The sequence below is a fragment of the Orbicella franksi genome, chromosome 5 (genome assembly GCF_964199315.1).
Source record: "Orbicella franksi chromosome 5, jaOrbFran1.1, whole genome shotgun sequence".
Classification (NCBI taxonomy): Eukaryota; Metazoa; Cnidaria; class Anthozoa; order Scleractinia; family Merulinidae; genus Orbicella; species Orbicella franksi.
Genome location: NC_138149.1, coordinates 20,791,374 through 20,807,442, shown reverse-complemented (window position 1 = coordinate 20,807,442; position 16,069 = coordinate 20,791,374). Strand labels below are relative to the sequence as shown.

Below are 16,069 nucleotides of genomic sequence, written 5' to 3'. Positions count from 1 at the left end.
TGACGATAAAATTGAATGACTTTACTATTTGGCTTGAAATTCATAAATACCTTCACTTGGTGACTCTAATAAATACAGTTAAATGAAAGGAATCCTGATCATCAAACAAACTGACGCCGTTGCGACATAACGATACCATGGCGAAGATACAAGTAACTGTTCGAAGATGATTTTAACTCCACACTGATATTTGTCGAGCGCAAATTATTAAGTTTATAACTGTCATTAAATAACATAAATACTAAATTCGCATGACATCACTTTCATGGATTGCGAACCACAGAAGTTCAGTCCTTGTTAAAACATTGTCATGCTACTTTACCAAAATATTGGTTTGTTTTCTTCATATCATGCTTGTTGATAATTCTTCTCTCGATCTGAAGTTGATAATCATTACATCTACTCCCCCCTTGGGTGAGTACCAGTGCTCTCTGGCTCCCTTGCGCCAGTACCAGGTCATTTGTTACCAGTGGCAGAAGCTTTTCGGACGATTTCGAGGCGCCTGCTGGAGACGGGATGGGAGACCCGCGCGGCGTCCCGTACGAAGCAGGAGACCATTTCCTTAATGATGGGCTCTGACTTCGACTTGAAGCGGGAGAACGATTTAAATTAGCCGCACGATTTGGTCGTGAAGTTCCAGCTGAAAGAGGATAAAATAAATTATATTTAAATTGACTCTCAGTTGAGTTAAGCTTGTTGTTATTATATCAAGAGTCTAGTCTCAGTTATCAGTTAAATTTTCAACCCATTCAAATCTCAACTATCAGATAAAAACGCAGCAGTTCTCAGTTAACGCTTAAAAAATGTTGGCCAATTCTTAGCTACAGTTAAGTCCCATCTAGACTCTCTATATTTGCTCCCCTGTCACACTCTGAACCAAGAAGTTAACAAAAGTGCCCACTCTGCGCTAATCATTCTTTTAAATGTCATAATACGAATAAAATTAAGCTGAAAGAACTCATAAAATGTTGAATACATTTAATACAGTTGAAGCCCGCTATTTAGAACTCTTAGGGGAAACAAAAATATAGTTTGAAATGGCGGCAGCTCGAAATAGACAATAGTAATTGAATGACGACCAAATCCAAGGGAAATGGCTTTGAGTTCAAAATAACGGGGAATTCGAAATTGCCGAGTTCAAATTAGCGAGGCTCAGCTGTACTTTATTCGTCACTGAACTAATGGTTAGTGCAGTAGTCTCCGGATCGAGCGAGCCAGATTCGGACCTTGGCCAGGGTAACAGTGTTGTGTTCTTGGGCAAGATACCTTACCCTCACAGCGCCTATAAATGGGCACTGGCAAATCATTGAGGCAACCTGACAAGACAGAATGCTGGGGTAATCCTGCGATAGACTCAGTAGCATCCCATCCAGAGGGGAGTAGCAATACTCCTAACCGCTTCATTCTACTGAAACTGCGGTTAAGCGTCATCCGTAGTCATGAGTCATCTCAGTGACTCCTCCAACTCATAACATTGGAATTGACTTTACCCTTTCGTTTTTATCCCGCACTGGACACTAGTTGTTGTTTTTATTCTGGAAGACTTTCAAGGAGCAATCTCAACATTTTGATTTAATTTTGTCACCCAGCAACACTTCTAGTCAGAGGAGTGCTCAGATCGTTTTGATTGATTTCACTTCAATTAATCTGTCAGCAGAAATTCGCAGTTCTTGTTGGTGTTATAAGTTACCATAAGAAAGCCATAATAGGTGGGAACTTGTCTTTAATCTAATTGTATATTGGGTTTAGCCGGTATTACAGCATTCAGTGAATGGAAAGTATAAATGTGATAGCTTGTGTGTGTTAAATAAGAGTGAGAGCCCCTCGTACTTCAAGTGACTTGATGTTTTGTGTTGGGCTTTTTGCTAATTCATTTTTCTAGATTCCTCTTCAGTGGCTTGTGTACGGCCACTTCAATGTACCTCATCCTGTGAGTCTTAACTGAAGTCATTTTACTACGATAACGATATTGTTCAGCCACAACATAATTTATTGTATTAAAACCGGCAAAAGATTTACACTTTATGCGGTGCAATGTATTTTATTTGACAGTACTATATGTTTGCAGTGACTGAATACGCTCGAGTCAAGTTTAGCTTCTCTGTCTTCTTAGTCTGTTGCAGGTCGATCAGCTCGGGTAAGAGAGACTGTTTGCTTCTTGTACTGTCTGTAGATTCTTCAGTCGAAGTACTGCTGTTACAGATCTTTGTAACTAAAACCAAAAAAGCATCATGATAAGGAAAGTGACCCACGAACAGTTTGGAAATGCTACGTACGAAACACTGTGTACTAAATCTCATCGAAGTTCTGAGAAAAATGAATAAAGATACCTAAAGCAACACTGGAAACGGGTTTACAGGTCTTCATGCAAAATCTGAGTTGACATAGCAGGGGTAACCCTCTAATACACAGCATTGCAGTCCATTGAATATGCCTTGGCCAAAGTGAAGCTTCTTACTTCTTGTTTTATCTTTCAGCGGCTCAAGCTGAGAACAGAGGATAATGCTTCATGGTTAGTCAGTAACGAAACAACCATGGAACAACATTGAAACCGCATTTTCGTCATAAGTATATATAAACCGTGGTTTAAACATGAACTGAAGGAAAAGGAGATAATTTCCTAAATCAGTACATAAACTCAATGACCACATCCTTCATTCCTCGAATTCATTTTCTGATAAGTCTGATAATGTACATAGGAAAAATTTTATCGACAATGTGAAATGGAATTATCTCTGCACTAAATTATGAAGCTCCTTGTAAGAAGCAGGTCAAAAAATAACAGAAGGCTTTGTCCCGCTTTGATAATATACTTTTTACTTTAGGAGACGGAGTTCTATCTTTTTCGAGAGGACTTTGTTAGTTAATTTTCCCTGACATGATATATCTCCATGTATCTCATGCAGGCAGAAGAATATCAATTTGGCACCAAGTCAGAAGCCTGTATGCTTATTTTTACCTATTTTAATGATACTAAAAATTACTGGATATGACCAGTATTGATAGGGAGGCGGGGGGGGGGGGAGGGATACGAACTGACCATGGTATAATAAACTGTCAGTACACTCAAATTCAAGTAGCTTCAAATGGGGCGTCCATCATTTTCATTGTTTGGAATGGCCGCTTTTTGAGGTCAAAGTCGGGTTTAAGGCATACAAGACGGCGAAAAAGTTTTTGTTTCTAGTTGAGTCAAAAAACAGTGGCGACGATCCACAGTAATTTTGTCAAATCAATTGGCAATATACCTATAAAGCTGCAAAAAGTTAGAACGAAGACGATTAAAAGCTAATACTTACTTCTATTCGCGGTTGTCCTGATGCCATCTCCATGTGTTCATACAGCAAGACATATCAGTATGGCAATCATCACAAAAGTTCCTCTGAAAACTGGCTTCATGGTAACTGCTTCCAATATAGTCTTCGGATAGTTTGACAAGTTCTTATGAACTTCGTCTGCTTGGTTTTGCCTTGGTGCCAACAATCCAAAAATGCACTGACCAGATGTTCGATGATATATATAATGTCATTTTAACACGGCTGTTGCGTACTTCCTGACTGAATTTGCCGGAAACGAAACAAAAAGCATTTCTCACAAGTCAAACAACCCACACATCCTGCGTTTAACAACGGGTTTCTGTTCCGTGAAGCGAAAAGAACATTCCACTACCCTCTAAAAACAAAGATGCTCAAGGCAGATTTGAAGGACCCCTTGAACAATTTACTGGAACCATATATACATTTGAGTGGAAAGTCAGAGTGGGAATAAAGCTTCCTTCACAAACACAATGTAAAGACAACGATCTGGCTAAAAATTCTCAAGGATCTTGTGACGCCAGTATCTTTAATCCCATAACTGAGACCCACAAGATAAAGCGTTCCACTTTATTCAACAGAAAACAATAGAACGTATGGATAAGGAAAATTATTAAAGACTGGATCATTGGATAATACAATTCGAGAGTTTTTGTTGGCTTAGCCATCGTGGGTTATGAGCCATTACTCAAATACAGCTAAATATGGCAAGCGTACGCGTGATTTTTTGGGTCGTTTTTATTTTTATTTTAGTTTAGTTTTCTATATTTTAGGACGTTTTTAATAAAACAATTATTCCACTCGCGCTTGTTGGATATGAGATGATAAAAGCCAACTCCGCACTACGAGCCTCGTTGGCTATCATCCATCTCATATCCAACGCGCGCTCGTGGAATAATTGTTAACTAGACAATTGAAGGTACATTAAGGATACGAGGAACTGTTTCAAAAATAGTTGTGGAATGAAACTAAAACGCGTTTTGTACAGACAACTGTTGCAAGAAAGCCAAGACACTTATAGCAAGCCCCAATATTCTTTTACATTCCTGCTGAGGTCAGTTCAGGAGACTCGTGTTTCAATCGTGTTTTATTTAGGACTACGCAAGGCAGCAAAATATCCGCGTGTATTATATCGAACCGTCGAATAGGGTGTGTTTATTTTGCCTTGCTTGCTATTAAGTCGTTGTTTTAACTTGAAGTAAAGGATCCCCAGCCACGTTCTTGTTATAAATGCAATTTATTACTACGATCTATTACGTTGTTTGGAGCGTTTTAGTTTTCGGCTGACAGCAATTGTGTGTGATCATCCTGCTCTATTGCTTTGGTGTGGTGGAGCTGGTAATAAATAACGCCAAAATTGCCCGTGTACAGCAGCCCTTGCTTCTTTGCTAAATGCAACAAATTGTTTAAAATTTGAAAAAGTTTTTGGTCAGTTTGCCTAGACCTTGAGGAGCCAAGATGGTCGATTTGTAAGTTTCGCTTTGTTTGGCTGGCTTTCAAATGAATTATGTCTAAAAACTTGCCGGATAAGTACACGTCCCCCATCAGGTTTAGCTCAATAAAAACCTCTCGTCGTTTAGGTGGAAAGTCATCAAAAAATAAATATAGCAAATGCCCCTGTAAGGATATAACAGTGAAAATCGCTTCCTATTGTTCTTAACCCGGAAGTTCCTAGAGGACCGAGCCACCGCAAATGTCCTCGAACCTGATGGTGTTTTGTCCACCGTGAAAAGTGTTAAGAACAATGTTGGCAATCTGCTATTATTGTGTTTATTCGATGTTTCCGATAAAAAAGCGCAAATTACTCCGTTGAAGCACTATCAGAAATGAACTCGACAATATTGTTATTGCATTTCGAGTTTCTTTGGAGTGGTGTGTTTTAACGCGACCGAGCCACGCTGGTTGGTTTTAGCTTATGTTAATACATGTTCCTAATATAATGTTCAGCGAGTTGTAAATGTGCAGCAAGTTTATTTTTAAAAAGACTTCATCTGGAACTGAAATGTTAAGTTGAATTTCTTAGACTTCAACTTGTTCAGTAAAATTTCGTCGGCCCTTGCAACGGTAGTACACCCACTAGAAATTGTTCCCTCTTTTTCCGACTAGTTGTCAAGCTGGCATGAAGTCACGGAGATAAATTATCCTGACTGTCATTTACTAACCACCCTCGATAACCAGTGCAATGAGACTGCTTATATGGCCCCAAAGAAAACAATCTATACATACAAAATTATGAAATCAGTGACATGCGCGCGGAGAAAGTCGTGCGAAATTACGAGTAGTCATGGTTTGCATCTGATTGGGAGAGGAGACAACATATTCGTCGTGATTCGATAGAATGTGCACGAGATCTTTTTTCAGCAAAATGCCAAGCTCGTCCATTTACTCAGGCGGTTAAACATATCCTTATTCACACATTCAATGCTTAACCACATATCCACCAAGCGTTCATTACCTACCTTCAACAGCTGGTCGTGCCACATATCCCGGCACCCACCCCGTGTCTGGAAAATACTCCCACTTGGAATTAACCGGCTGCCACATCTTCATCGAGCACAGCGGTGAGGGAACTGGAGACGACCTGACTTTATGTGAGCGCGCTGATCCTTTTGCCGTTTCCAAGCGCGCTATGTGTCGAACAACAACATTGTCAACAATCTCCTCTCTGTAAGTTCGCCAGTCGCTATGCTGGAGATATGTCTGGCATAAAATGGTATCCTCGGGATACGTAGCAGTCAATTGTTTGAGTTTATCAAGAGTTACAGTGTCCGAATATTTAAAGAAAACTTCCCGAGTTACTTTAATCACTTCACAGCCTCCACTGACTAAAGTGAAACGTCTTTCCCTGGGTTTGTTCTCTTTCTTGGACTGTCTTTTGATGCTTTTCACTTTGTTTAACTCTCCTTCATTTTGTTCGTTTGAAGAGCGAATGCTTTCGGCGAATGGTAAGCATTTATCTTCCTGCTCTAACAAAGACCAAGCACCCTGTGATATATTGAAACAAAAACTCGATTACGCCATGTTTACCGACTGTTTGCTAAATATGTAATTGTACGACATGGCTAGCTATGAGGAACAATAAAATGCCCTTATTTTATATAAAAAATAAAAAATAAAACTGATGCAACACTCGAACGAGAATGAGAGAGCCCGTAGGTCTTTGCCTTACTGTCCTTACAGTTCGGGATCACCTGACAGACATTTTCTTTAGTACATCGATCAGTTTCTCTTTCTCTTCCTCCTGACAACACATTTTAGGGAACAGCCCGGTTTAAATTTATGAAAGTTGATGCGGTTTACAGGAGAAATATCTAAAAAAGAAAGGAAATGTTTCTCCACCTGCAGAAGCACGTTTGCCGAAGGCGTGTCCGAGGTATCAGCTGAAATCACATGTTCGGATAATTCGTTCAACACGCAAAGGGCATACAAGCAATGTATTATACTTACAAAGCACTGGCCTGGTCTTAGCCGATCCACCATCATATAAACCCCAACACCAACTTTATCCTCTGTTCGCTTTCCATCAACCACTCCCTCGTCTTCGATGGTGCTATAAACAGGCGTGGGTTCGGAAAGCCTTTGCTGGGGTTCGACAGATCTTCGCTTGAGTTCGGAAGTTTGCAAGCACCCTTGACCTACTGCAGAATTCTGATTTTCCTCAACTCGGAAACTCACTCGTCCTTTCGGTGATTTCCCTGCCGTGTTTTCGGAGTGCAAGATCCCTTTCTTGGAAGCCTGATCCGCTGTTATCACTGCTGTGCGATCGACTCGGTATAAAATGGACGATTCAGACTTCGCCTTTCTGCGTGGCGTAGTTACTTTTTCTGAGCTCTCTACAGCAGATTCTTCTTCGGGACTCTCCAATCTCTGAGGGACTCCTCGTAACACGACTGAGCTCAAAGAAATGTCATCGATTGTAGGACTGTAAGTAAATGAAGACGCATCGTCGTGTATTTTCTCCATTCTGTATTTTAGGGCATGGTCGATGTATTCCTTGCAATTGCTAAGGTCCAACAGTCTCAATACGTCACATTGCCCCTTTGTCAAGAAAACAACACAAATTTATTCATTCAGTCTGTAAAAACGAGCGCTCTAAAAATGTTTGTGTAATTCTATAACATCAAGAAAGGAGCGCGAGAGAATTCACCCTTGAATATATAACGCAAAGTATGCCTCGTAGAAATTTCTAACAGAAATGGAAAACATTTCCTGTGGGTTTCTATCGAGTGCACCTCATGTCCATGTTGGTCTTTTTGTATCTCAACAAATCAAAATGCTCGATTTTTTTCTTTCTTTTTGGAAGATTTCTGATAGTCTGAACGGTAGCCATTGCATGGATTCGTGACTCGCTTCAGACCGCCTCTGCGCAGAAAGGGCACTAGGCAGTTTAGGAGACAGCATGACCGAGTGGTTTAGGGTGCTGGTCTCGTAATCGGGGCGGGAGGGAGGGGGACTCTAGCCCTCCTTCTTGATTTATTCTCGGTGGTTCCGGGTTCGACTCCTTGGTGACGTTTTACTGGTCTGCCAACTGGTCTGCCTCCTACCAGTTGGGATTTTGTGACTATGTTATCTTTGCTTGTAATATTTGATTCAGAATTCGTTGCCATTGGCCCTAAAAGCCCCTCTGTGGAGTGATTAATAAAGACATTTATTTACTTTAAATCATGTCCCATTGTCCGTGTGTTAGGGATAATTGCCCTCCACCTTAAGCAATGGCTAATCAGTAAATTTACCCTGTGTGGTACTAATCGAAACTCTTGCTTATGCAAACTTTCGAAATTGACCTTTTTACCTATACGGCGGCCATTTTAAATTCCATTGTTTCAAATAGCTATTATGGGATGCTCAGGACATAATTTGCCCCCTGACCATCCTATAAAAGCTATTTGAAACAATGGAATTTAAAATAGCTGACGTAGAGGTAAAACGGTCTATTCGCCTAAATTTTTCTGCATGGTGAGGTTAATACAAATGTTAAATACATTCAGTACTCCGCAATGTAAGTAAATAGCTGAAAATCTGCACGCGTCGTATACTTGCAAGAATCAACACTTTTCAATACTCCGTTTTGATTTCCAGTTCTCAGAATTCAACCACTCCTACACCTCAAGCGTCAGATGTCATCAAGCTAAATTTAGTGATTACTCGACCCTCATCGCAGTCCCAGGACTTTACCTTTGTAATAAATATTATCCAGTGCAGCTTGCAGGAGTCACGAACAATCACTTCATCACTGTTATAATCTTGAAGTCTGCTCTCTTCTGCAACCTGTTTTACAACATCTTCAGGCCACGTTCTAAACACGGGATGTTCTCTGCAGAAAATGACAACAAATTTATCAGAACTTGAGTGATAATTGAACTTGTAACCAGTGATAGCAGTGGAAACGCCCTGTAAACTTTTAAATCACCTTTAATTTGGTCTTCGCACTTGATTGTATGGGAGATGAAAAGGCTAATGACTTCTAACTTAGTTTCACAAGTTCATTCAATAACAGTCGGCTGAAATATTACTTTGAACAACCCTTATTTGAAAGAGTTAATTCTTGGTTATTTTTTGGAATGGCTTGCATCGAGACCCAGAGTACTGGCGAAATTTACGGGCACCCCAACACAAAATTCTGGAAAGAAAACTTCAATAGATCCCCTCTAGGAGAAGCAGTAACTATTCTCTAAGATACCGTCGTTTTCTCTTGATGAGCGATCGGACATAAAACAGCGTTTTATTCAACACAAAATAATTTTGACTGTTTTACGAGGTTTCTCTGTACATGTATTTCCCTAATTCAATATCCTGTCTCTTCTTACTTGAGATACTCCACCCTCCTTTGCATGTCCGCGTTAAAGCTCAAGTCAATCTTGGCAGAAAAGAAATCCTCTTTTTCCACTGACAGTAACTCGGTTCTCTCCAAACAAACCACGGTAGCGGCCCTCTTAAGCCCTCTAATAAAAGCCAGTTCCTGTTAAAAAAGGGTAAAAATAATAAATGGTCCTAAATGTTGTGATTCAGCGAAGAGTTAATTTTGTGAAGAATGTGATTACAGGGGGGGGGGGGGGTCTATACATTGTGCTCATATTAATTTGGTTTTAGGATTTACAGCCTGGCAGAAACGTTGTTTGGTTCAGGGACAAGGTACTATGTTCTCGCTCACGCAGTGTGGGAGTTAAAAAAATCGATCTGTTTCCTGTCCTTTATAAATCTCGTCAAGGCTCAAGACTTTTAATCGTATAAAAACTGTTATACCAGCATTACCTCCACATTACCTCAACCCAGCTTGCAATAATTGTTGTAACGAGGGGGTTTATGATTTCAAGCGAAATAGATTTTTCTAGGCAGAAAAAAGTTTAGCGAACAATGAAATTTTATATGTGTATGCTCAACTACACTTTACAGTACCTGTACCTGTACAGTAAAACGTCTCATTCATAAAGTCATCACAGGCACACCACACATAATGCATGCACGTACACAGTACATACCCCAAAGTGGTCCCCTCTCTTGAGTACAGCATTGTCTGTTGGTTTGGCAAATGCGCTGTGTTCATCATCATCTACTGTGACACACACTGAGCCGCTGAAAATGAAGTAGAAACGCTGGGCCACGTGACCTTTTCGTACTACCACTCGACGTCGACCAAAGCTGTTAAAAAAAAAAATGTGACACATTCATTTCACCTAAAAATCACATTTCGCGGAACAAAGGAACTTTTGTATAGCCAAGAATTCACGGGACAAGACATAAACATTTCCTTAGTATGGAAGTGATCGTTGCACTGAGTCAGTCACTAACAGAGCAGAGTGGAGCAAGTGAATCAAAGGATACATCGGACAAATTATGGAAAAAGAGAGAAACGCAGTGACGTCTAACAAACGCAAAGTTACAAAATAATTTACCACGTTGAGCTGCAATGGGGCAAGCTTAAGGAAATCGCCATAATAATAAATCTAGTTGCTTCCTGGTGGAATTCCTAATTTGATTTGTTCGCACCTTAACGGGATTCGAGATTTATCAGTAATAATCCAAAAGCAGATTGTATTTCTTCTTGTTGCTTAGCCCTCATGACCTACAGTATTTGCATACTGGACTGCTTACCAATCGTATTTGAGCGCCCCACATATCGCTTCCTGTATCTTGGAGCTGTATCTACGAAAACCTTTCAGTTGTTTCATCAGTTGCACGATAGAGTGGATTTCTTGCTTCGTCCTCTCCCCTGGTTCTTTGCAAGCAATTTCTTTGGCCCAGCTTGGCATTAAAAACTGAAAATAAGAGCAGAAATACATTTGCCTAACGATAAAACGAACACAAAACACCGAATACGTACGTTGTTCTCGTTTGCATGACGTTTTGTTTTGGCCCGTCATATGGCCCTCAGCATATAGCGAACCTGTCCCTTTTTGGTAATGGCTGGCTATTTCTTAACACTGCCTTATTAAGAGAGATCATTTTTAAAAAGGAAATTTCTTATCATATGCGGCCACGGCTATCAACTGAACACAAATCAATTTTACTAAAAAGAAAAAGTCACATCTGATGATGTTAATTGTTGGAATGACTCTAGCCTGCGTAGCAAGCGTTTCTGTGAGGTTCGGGAGCAAAGAATCGCCCCATTTTCTGCGCAAGCAAAACACCGAAAATCCCGTTCCTCGGTCTTTCTTTGCTTCCAAACCCACGGAAACGCTTGCTACGCAGGCTAGAATGACTCTTGTCACAAATTTGCTGCAAAGCATGTAGCGCTCGTAGGTTGTAATGTGGAAGAGAAAACGACATGTTAAAGTGGCTTTCAACCCTACTTTATCGCACCTCAAGAAAAGGAAAAAAGGAGTCCTAAGGGTAATTTCTCTTTTCGTCAGGGCATGCGCAAATCGTAGGATTGTGACCTGGGCGACTGTCAAGCTCTAGTCGTAACAATAGATCATCAAACGATTTTAGCTGACTTTATAGACCCTTTGCATAAATGTCGCCTACATTGAAATAACAGTACTTATACATCCTTAGCCTCACATTCATGTAAAGAAAATCCTTTGTCTTGAAACATGAGTACGAGACTAAGGATGTATAACCTATTGTCATTTAAATTCAGGCGCCATTTATGCAAAGGATCTATTAACCCGCAAAAACACAATTATTACAATAAAGTACGATTGAAACTGCTTACATAAAAATGGAAATTAGAATTACTACCTCCGAACAAGGAACTGACACTAAGTACATTATAATTTACCTCATGGTGGCATTTGTAATGTTCTGGATCAAACATTAAATTCTCCATAGCACCCTTGGCGGCAGCACTTTTTAAGCTGAGTGTAGCATCAGAAGTGACTTGCTCGTATTGACCTTTCTCCATTGCGTAATGCACGATGCTCCGAAACGCCGTGTTACACGTTAAGATCTAGAAGAGACGTCAGTCAGAGAAAGCATTCAACGTAAAAGGTTCATTTCTAGCACCAAAATAAAACTCGCAAAAGTACAGAATTGCTATTGGTAGGACGTGAAGATGGCGAACGGGAAATGGATTGCAAAGTGCAACCTAAAGCTCCTGTTTTCAGACCAGTTGGTGCTAGATTAATGTGAAACGGTTTGAATCTGAGAAAATTTTCCTTATCTGATTTTATCGCATAAAATCCCATAAAACATCATGCTTCGGTTTTATTTGTGAAATGTAATTATCGGCGAGGACAAAGATGGAGCTTTATTTGTTAAGTGATTACTTAATGAGGATTGAACCAAAGAAATTATTTTATGTAACAGGTAACGATGAGGTCGTAGTTGAATCGATAAACTTACCAGCCTTACAACACGCCTGAATCGATCCAGAGGCTGAAAAAATAAAATATAGTATTACCTGTGATATTAAAAGTCAAATCAGATGAAAAAGGCTTGCACATAAACCTACCACCTACTGCGCACCAGTATATTGAGTTTGGATGGTATTAGGTATGGGGCTCCGCTCGCGCGTCTTCCGCGCGCAGGCGCTCCGCTATTAAAATACTCCAAGTTCATCTGCTTTTAAGCAAATTAAATGCTGCATCTAAATTTTTTATCGCCAAGTATCACAGAAAATTAGCTGTCTGTTTCCGGACTAGCGTGAAGTTTTCTGAGATTCAGTTTAAAATTAAAAGACAAACCGGAGGCTACAAAGAAACAGGAACACAAAGTTTTGCTGGTGTGGAAATGAAAAGGGATTCAAAGATTGAAATATTTAGGGTACAACTGAAAAACAAAAAGAATTAACTAATATATATTTGTGTGTGTGTTATTGAACTAGCGTAAGGTCCGTATTGGAGAAATATTGGTCGAATTGTTTTTTGTTGTTGTTGTTTTTTTTTTTGCAGGTTTATCTGTTTGTGGTCCATCTTAGCGGTCCGTATTGGAAAATTCGGACCGCTAAGAGAACCAATCAGAATTTTCCTTTTTATCGCAGACCAGTTTAGCCATACAATAAAGGTTTGTAATCATTGGTTTACATTTGTGGTCATTGATGTCTTCGTTTATAGTAACGCTGAGGTAGTCGCTGAAGAAACCATTAGATTCTTCCGCGTATAAAACAGCAAGGTACATGATAACACTCTACAAACCTGCAGCTTCTCTTTGCTTTTCCTCCGAAGGTCTGCCTGTGAAACGAAATAGTTTATTGTTTACATTTTATATATATATTTTATTTGAACAATAGAACATAACTCGCATAGCTACCCATTGAAAAAATAACATGAACACAATTGAATTGATAAAGCTGAAAATACTACTTCGAGTATACCGGTAATTACATTTTCGGTGGCTTCTGTCCACCTTAAACAGGGCTACAATATAAAAAGGTTCGTTACTGCTACCGCTATAAAAACATTATTTAAATTACTAAGATGTAAAATGGCTCAAGCTCTTTGGAAAAAGAAACGTTTTCTACCTTTATCTATTTCAAGTCCGAGTACGGGAATTTTTCTGGTATTTGTTATAGCTTGACGGATCAGTGATAACCCGCGAAGAAAGCATTGGCATTAGTTGTCGGGTCAGAAAAAGACCTTTATGTAGTTGTTCCAAGCGCTGGGCCAGACGCTAGACGTAGCCTTGGGCAAAAAACAAATCCGATTACTTGTAATCGCGGCTTTGTTACAAGAAATGAAAGTACAGATCAAAACAAAGCGCCAATACAAACATCTTAATTCTCGAGGGTGTTGAAAGCTTTTGTATCAACATAATCGCGTGAATGTTATTCAAGGTTATTTTATTGACATTTTTATCATCGCAAAACTTGATATATTATTGGCTTTTTATGCCGTTGTTTATCAAGTAAGCGATAAATTTCTCTCATTTAAAGATTCCCTGCAGTGCAGCAGTCTGTGACTATAGTCTTGTTCGTTTTTTGCAGTCCAGTCCCTCATATATCAGACTGAAGAACCTGGCCGTCATTTGGTGAAGTCATTTGATTAAAGCAAGCAACCCTTTTCTCGTATTTCCTGATTGAATTGTTCGGAGATGTTGAAAGAAAGCCGTCATCAAAGTCTCTGAATCTAAACTTATGATTACTTACGACTGTCTTCACCTTCGTGGAAGCATGCATAGCACCCACATGAAAATTACTTCATGTGGAAAAAAGCCATCAATATAGAACAGTTATTTGAAGTATGTACAAATCGATCCTCTTTAATCCGAATCATGACCCGTTACATTCTTTCAAAGTCAGGAGCAATAATAATCCTCAGACAGAGCCGAACGTGACAAAATTCAAAACACTATTGATTTCGATGGATATTTACACTCACTAACTGCTTGCATGATATATTTTTCTCTCTTAAGTTAACAAAAAGATTGAACAGTGTTATAAATTGTTTAGATAACTGACAAACTTTTGTCACGCGATTTCGCAGAATTCACGCGAACAAATGAAGACTGAAACATGGTTGTTCGCGCTGAGTATATACATGCACATGAGTGAACTATTATAGCCAGTTTGGATTGTAAATCAAGAGTACAAGTTTTTTCTTCAGTAGTTGGATTGAAAACGTGCTAAAGAAAAAACACCGTTGACTAATTGCGCCGGTTCCCTTAGGGTTCGTGCACGCTTGTTGTTGTTAGATACCATAGATACAGCAAGGTTTAATCCTCTGAGCAATTTGCGCTCACAATTTTTCCAACAGGCTTACCTGCTTTTTCTCGTATTCTCTCAACCACTTTTTAGGTACATTCATCTTCATGTAATCGACAAATCGCCCTGTTTTGTGTCTTTCAAACTGATGCCCGTTATACCTGGTAGGGTGTGAAGACCTGCGGTCATCAAACGACGGCTTGGACGAGACAGATCTCTTTTTCTCGGTTTGCAAAGAGCTCCTTCTAGTCCCACCAATCACCCAGGACTTGTGCCGAAGTCTGTTTCTAATTTCTGCAAGATCATTGTTGGATTCACGGGGACTTGCTCTACTTTGCATCTCAGTACTTGAACACCGATTAAAAATAAATGCAACATCAAAACTTTTGCCTCGCTGCCTTCCGCGCTGCGCTTCGATGCTTTTCGGTTGCTCCATGTCAAATCAGCGTCTTTCTTCGCTAGTGAAGCATAACTTCTTACGTGCTCTACATAAGCCTATTAAAAAGGTTCTCCAAATGTCGTTTCATTGTCTTCTGATTTGAAACGCAGAAACTGAATTCGTCATTGTTCCTATTGTTTACGTAAGGTGATTTTAAAACTCGCGTGGTTTCTACGCGACGCACCGTTAAGGCCGCGCGCGCTTGACGTCAAACGTTTAAAATGTCTAAAATCTCTTCGCGCTGCCATTACTTCTTTTGTTTTTTTTGTGTTTTTGATATTTCATGAACGTTGTTAAAATTTGACTTTATTTTCATTGAAGGGTGATAAAAACTTTCTTCGTTTCTCGACTATTCCCAGGGTCCCTTTTAAGATTTCTCCTATTTAGTATAAAAATATATATATTTTGAAGTTGTTTTTTTACAAAAAGACTTCGAATTCGACAGGTAGTTTTGAAAAAAGTTGCGGTTCACTCATTAGGTTAGACCGCTTTTTTAAAAACTCGCCAAAGTCTCGTACCTTGTAGTTCTTATTATAACACCGTATGGTAAATAACCAAATTCGCTCAAATCTCGTTCTAACACCTCAGGATGAGAAGGAATAACGGCACTGAATGTTCAAGAGTGTCAGCCTATACGATTAATTACCCACACGTTGATCAGTTTCAATTTCATCTCCTTATCTCCATACAAACTCTAACGTTACGCGTGCGTAAACAGTGATACCAGGGCGGCAAAAGTACATATAAGCGCCCTGATGATACCACAGCAAAGGCAGCGTCCACACTTCACTAAAGAAATTTGAAAACGCAGCTTTATTTCTACGGTCAGGCCTACCGTCCACTCTAATCCGTCTTGAAAACGGAGCTTTTCGAAAACGCTTTTCAAACCGGAGGAATTTGAAAACGCCAGCTGCTCGTTTTCTTCTGGAAGGAAAACTTTTCGAAACGGAGCTTTTCGAAAATGATGACGTCACGATAATCATGTGATTTCTCTGACCGAATTTTCCTCAAACACAAATCCAAAATGACCGGCGATTGTTGCGGTGCAGTGTGGACGGAAAACATTGATGCGTTTTCAGAGTGAAACCTCCGTTTTCAAATTCCCCAGGCGTGGGGTGGACCGTGCCTAATTCTGCAATTTATTGACATCTGCTCTCCCACAATGCATTTTGCTACTAGATCTGCAGTCTACCAACATATCTGAAATATTATATCTGAAATATGCTACATATATTTAAT

General features: G+C 39.7%; 1 protein-coding gene across 1 annotated transcript; it reads right to left on the bottom strand.

The window, feature by feature from the left end:
- LOC145486676 (uncharacterized) lies at positions 1-15,234 on the bottom strand. The gene is made up of 11 exons (XM_081465387.1): positions 14,450-15,234; positions 12,887-12,922; positions 12,096-12,128; positions 11,533-11,700; positions 10,404-10,567; positions 9,791-9,950; positions 9,119-9,270; positions 8,487-8,625; positions 6,759-7,349; positions 5,771-6,296; positions 1-640 (listed from the first exon to the last, which is right to left on the bottom strand). Exons 1-11 carry the CDS (start codon positions 14,825-14,827, stop codon positions 309-311), a joined length of 2,679 nt encoding a protein of 892 aa, XP_081321513.1. The 5' UTR covers positions 14,828-15,234; the 3' UTR covers positions 1-308.
- Positions 15,235-16,069: the final 835 nt, after the last annotated feature.

Excerpts from the sequence above, each read along its gene's own strand:
- LOC145486676 (XM_081465387.1), bottom strand. The coding sequence starts at position 14,827 with ATGGAGCAACCGAAAAGCATCGAAGCGCAGCGCGGAAGGCAGCGAGGC. Across the intron at positions 10,568-11,532 it reads ATTACAAATGCCACCATGAG|TTTTTAATGCCAAGCTGGGC; the intron begins GTAAATTATAAT and ends TCTTATTTTCAG. Across the intron at positions 6,297-6,758 it reads TAAGACCAGGCCAGTGCTTT|GGTGCTTGGTCTTTGTTAGA; the intron begins GTAAGTATAATA and ends AATATATCACAG.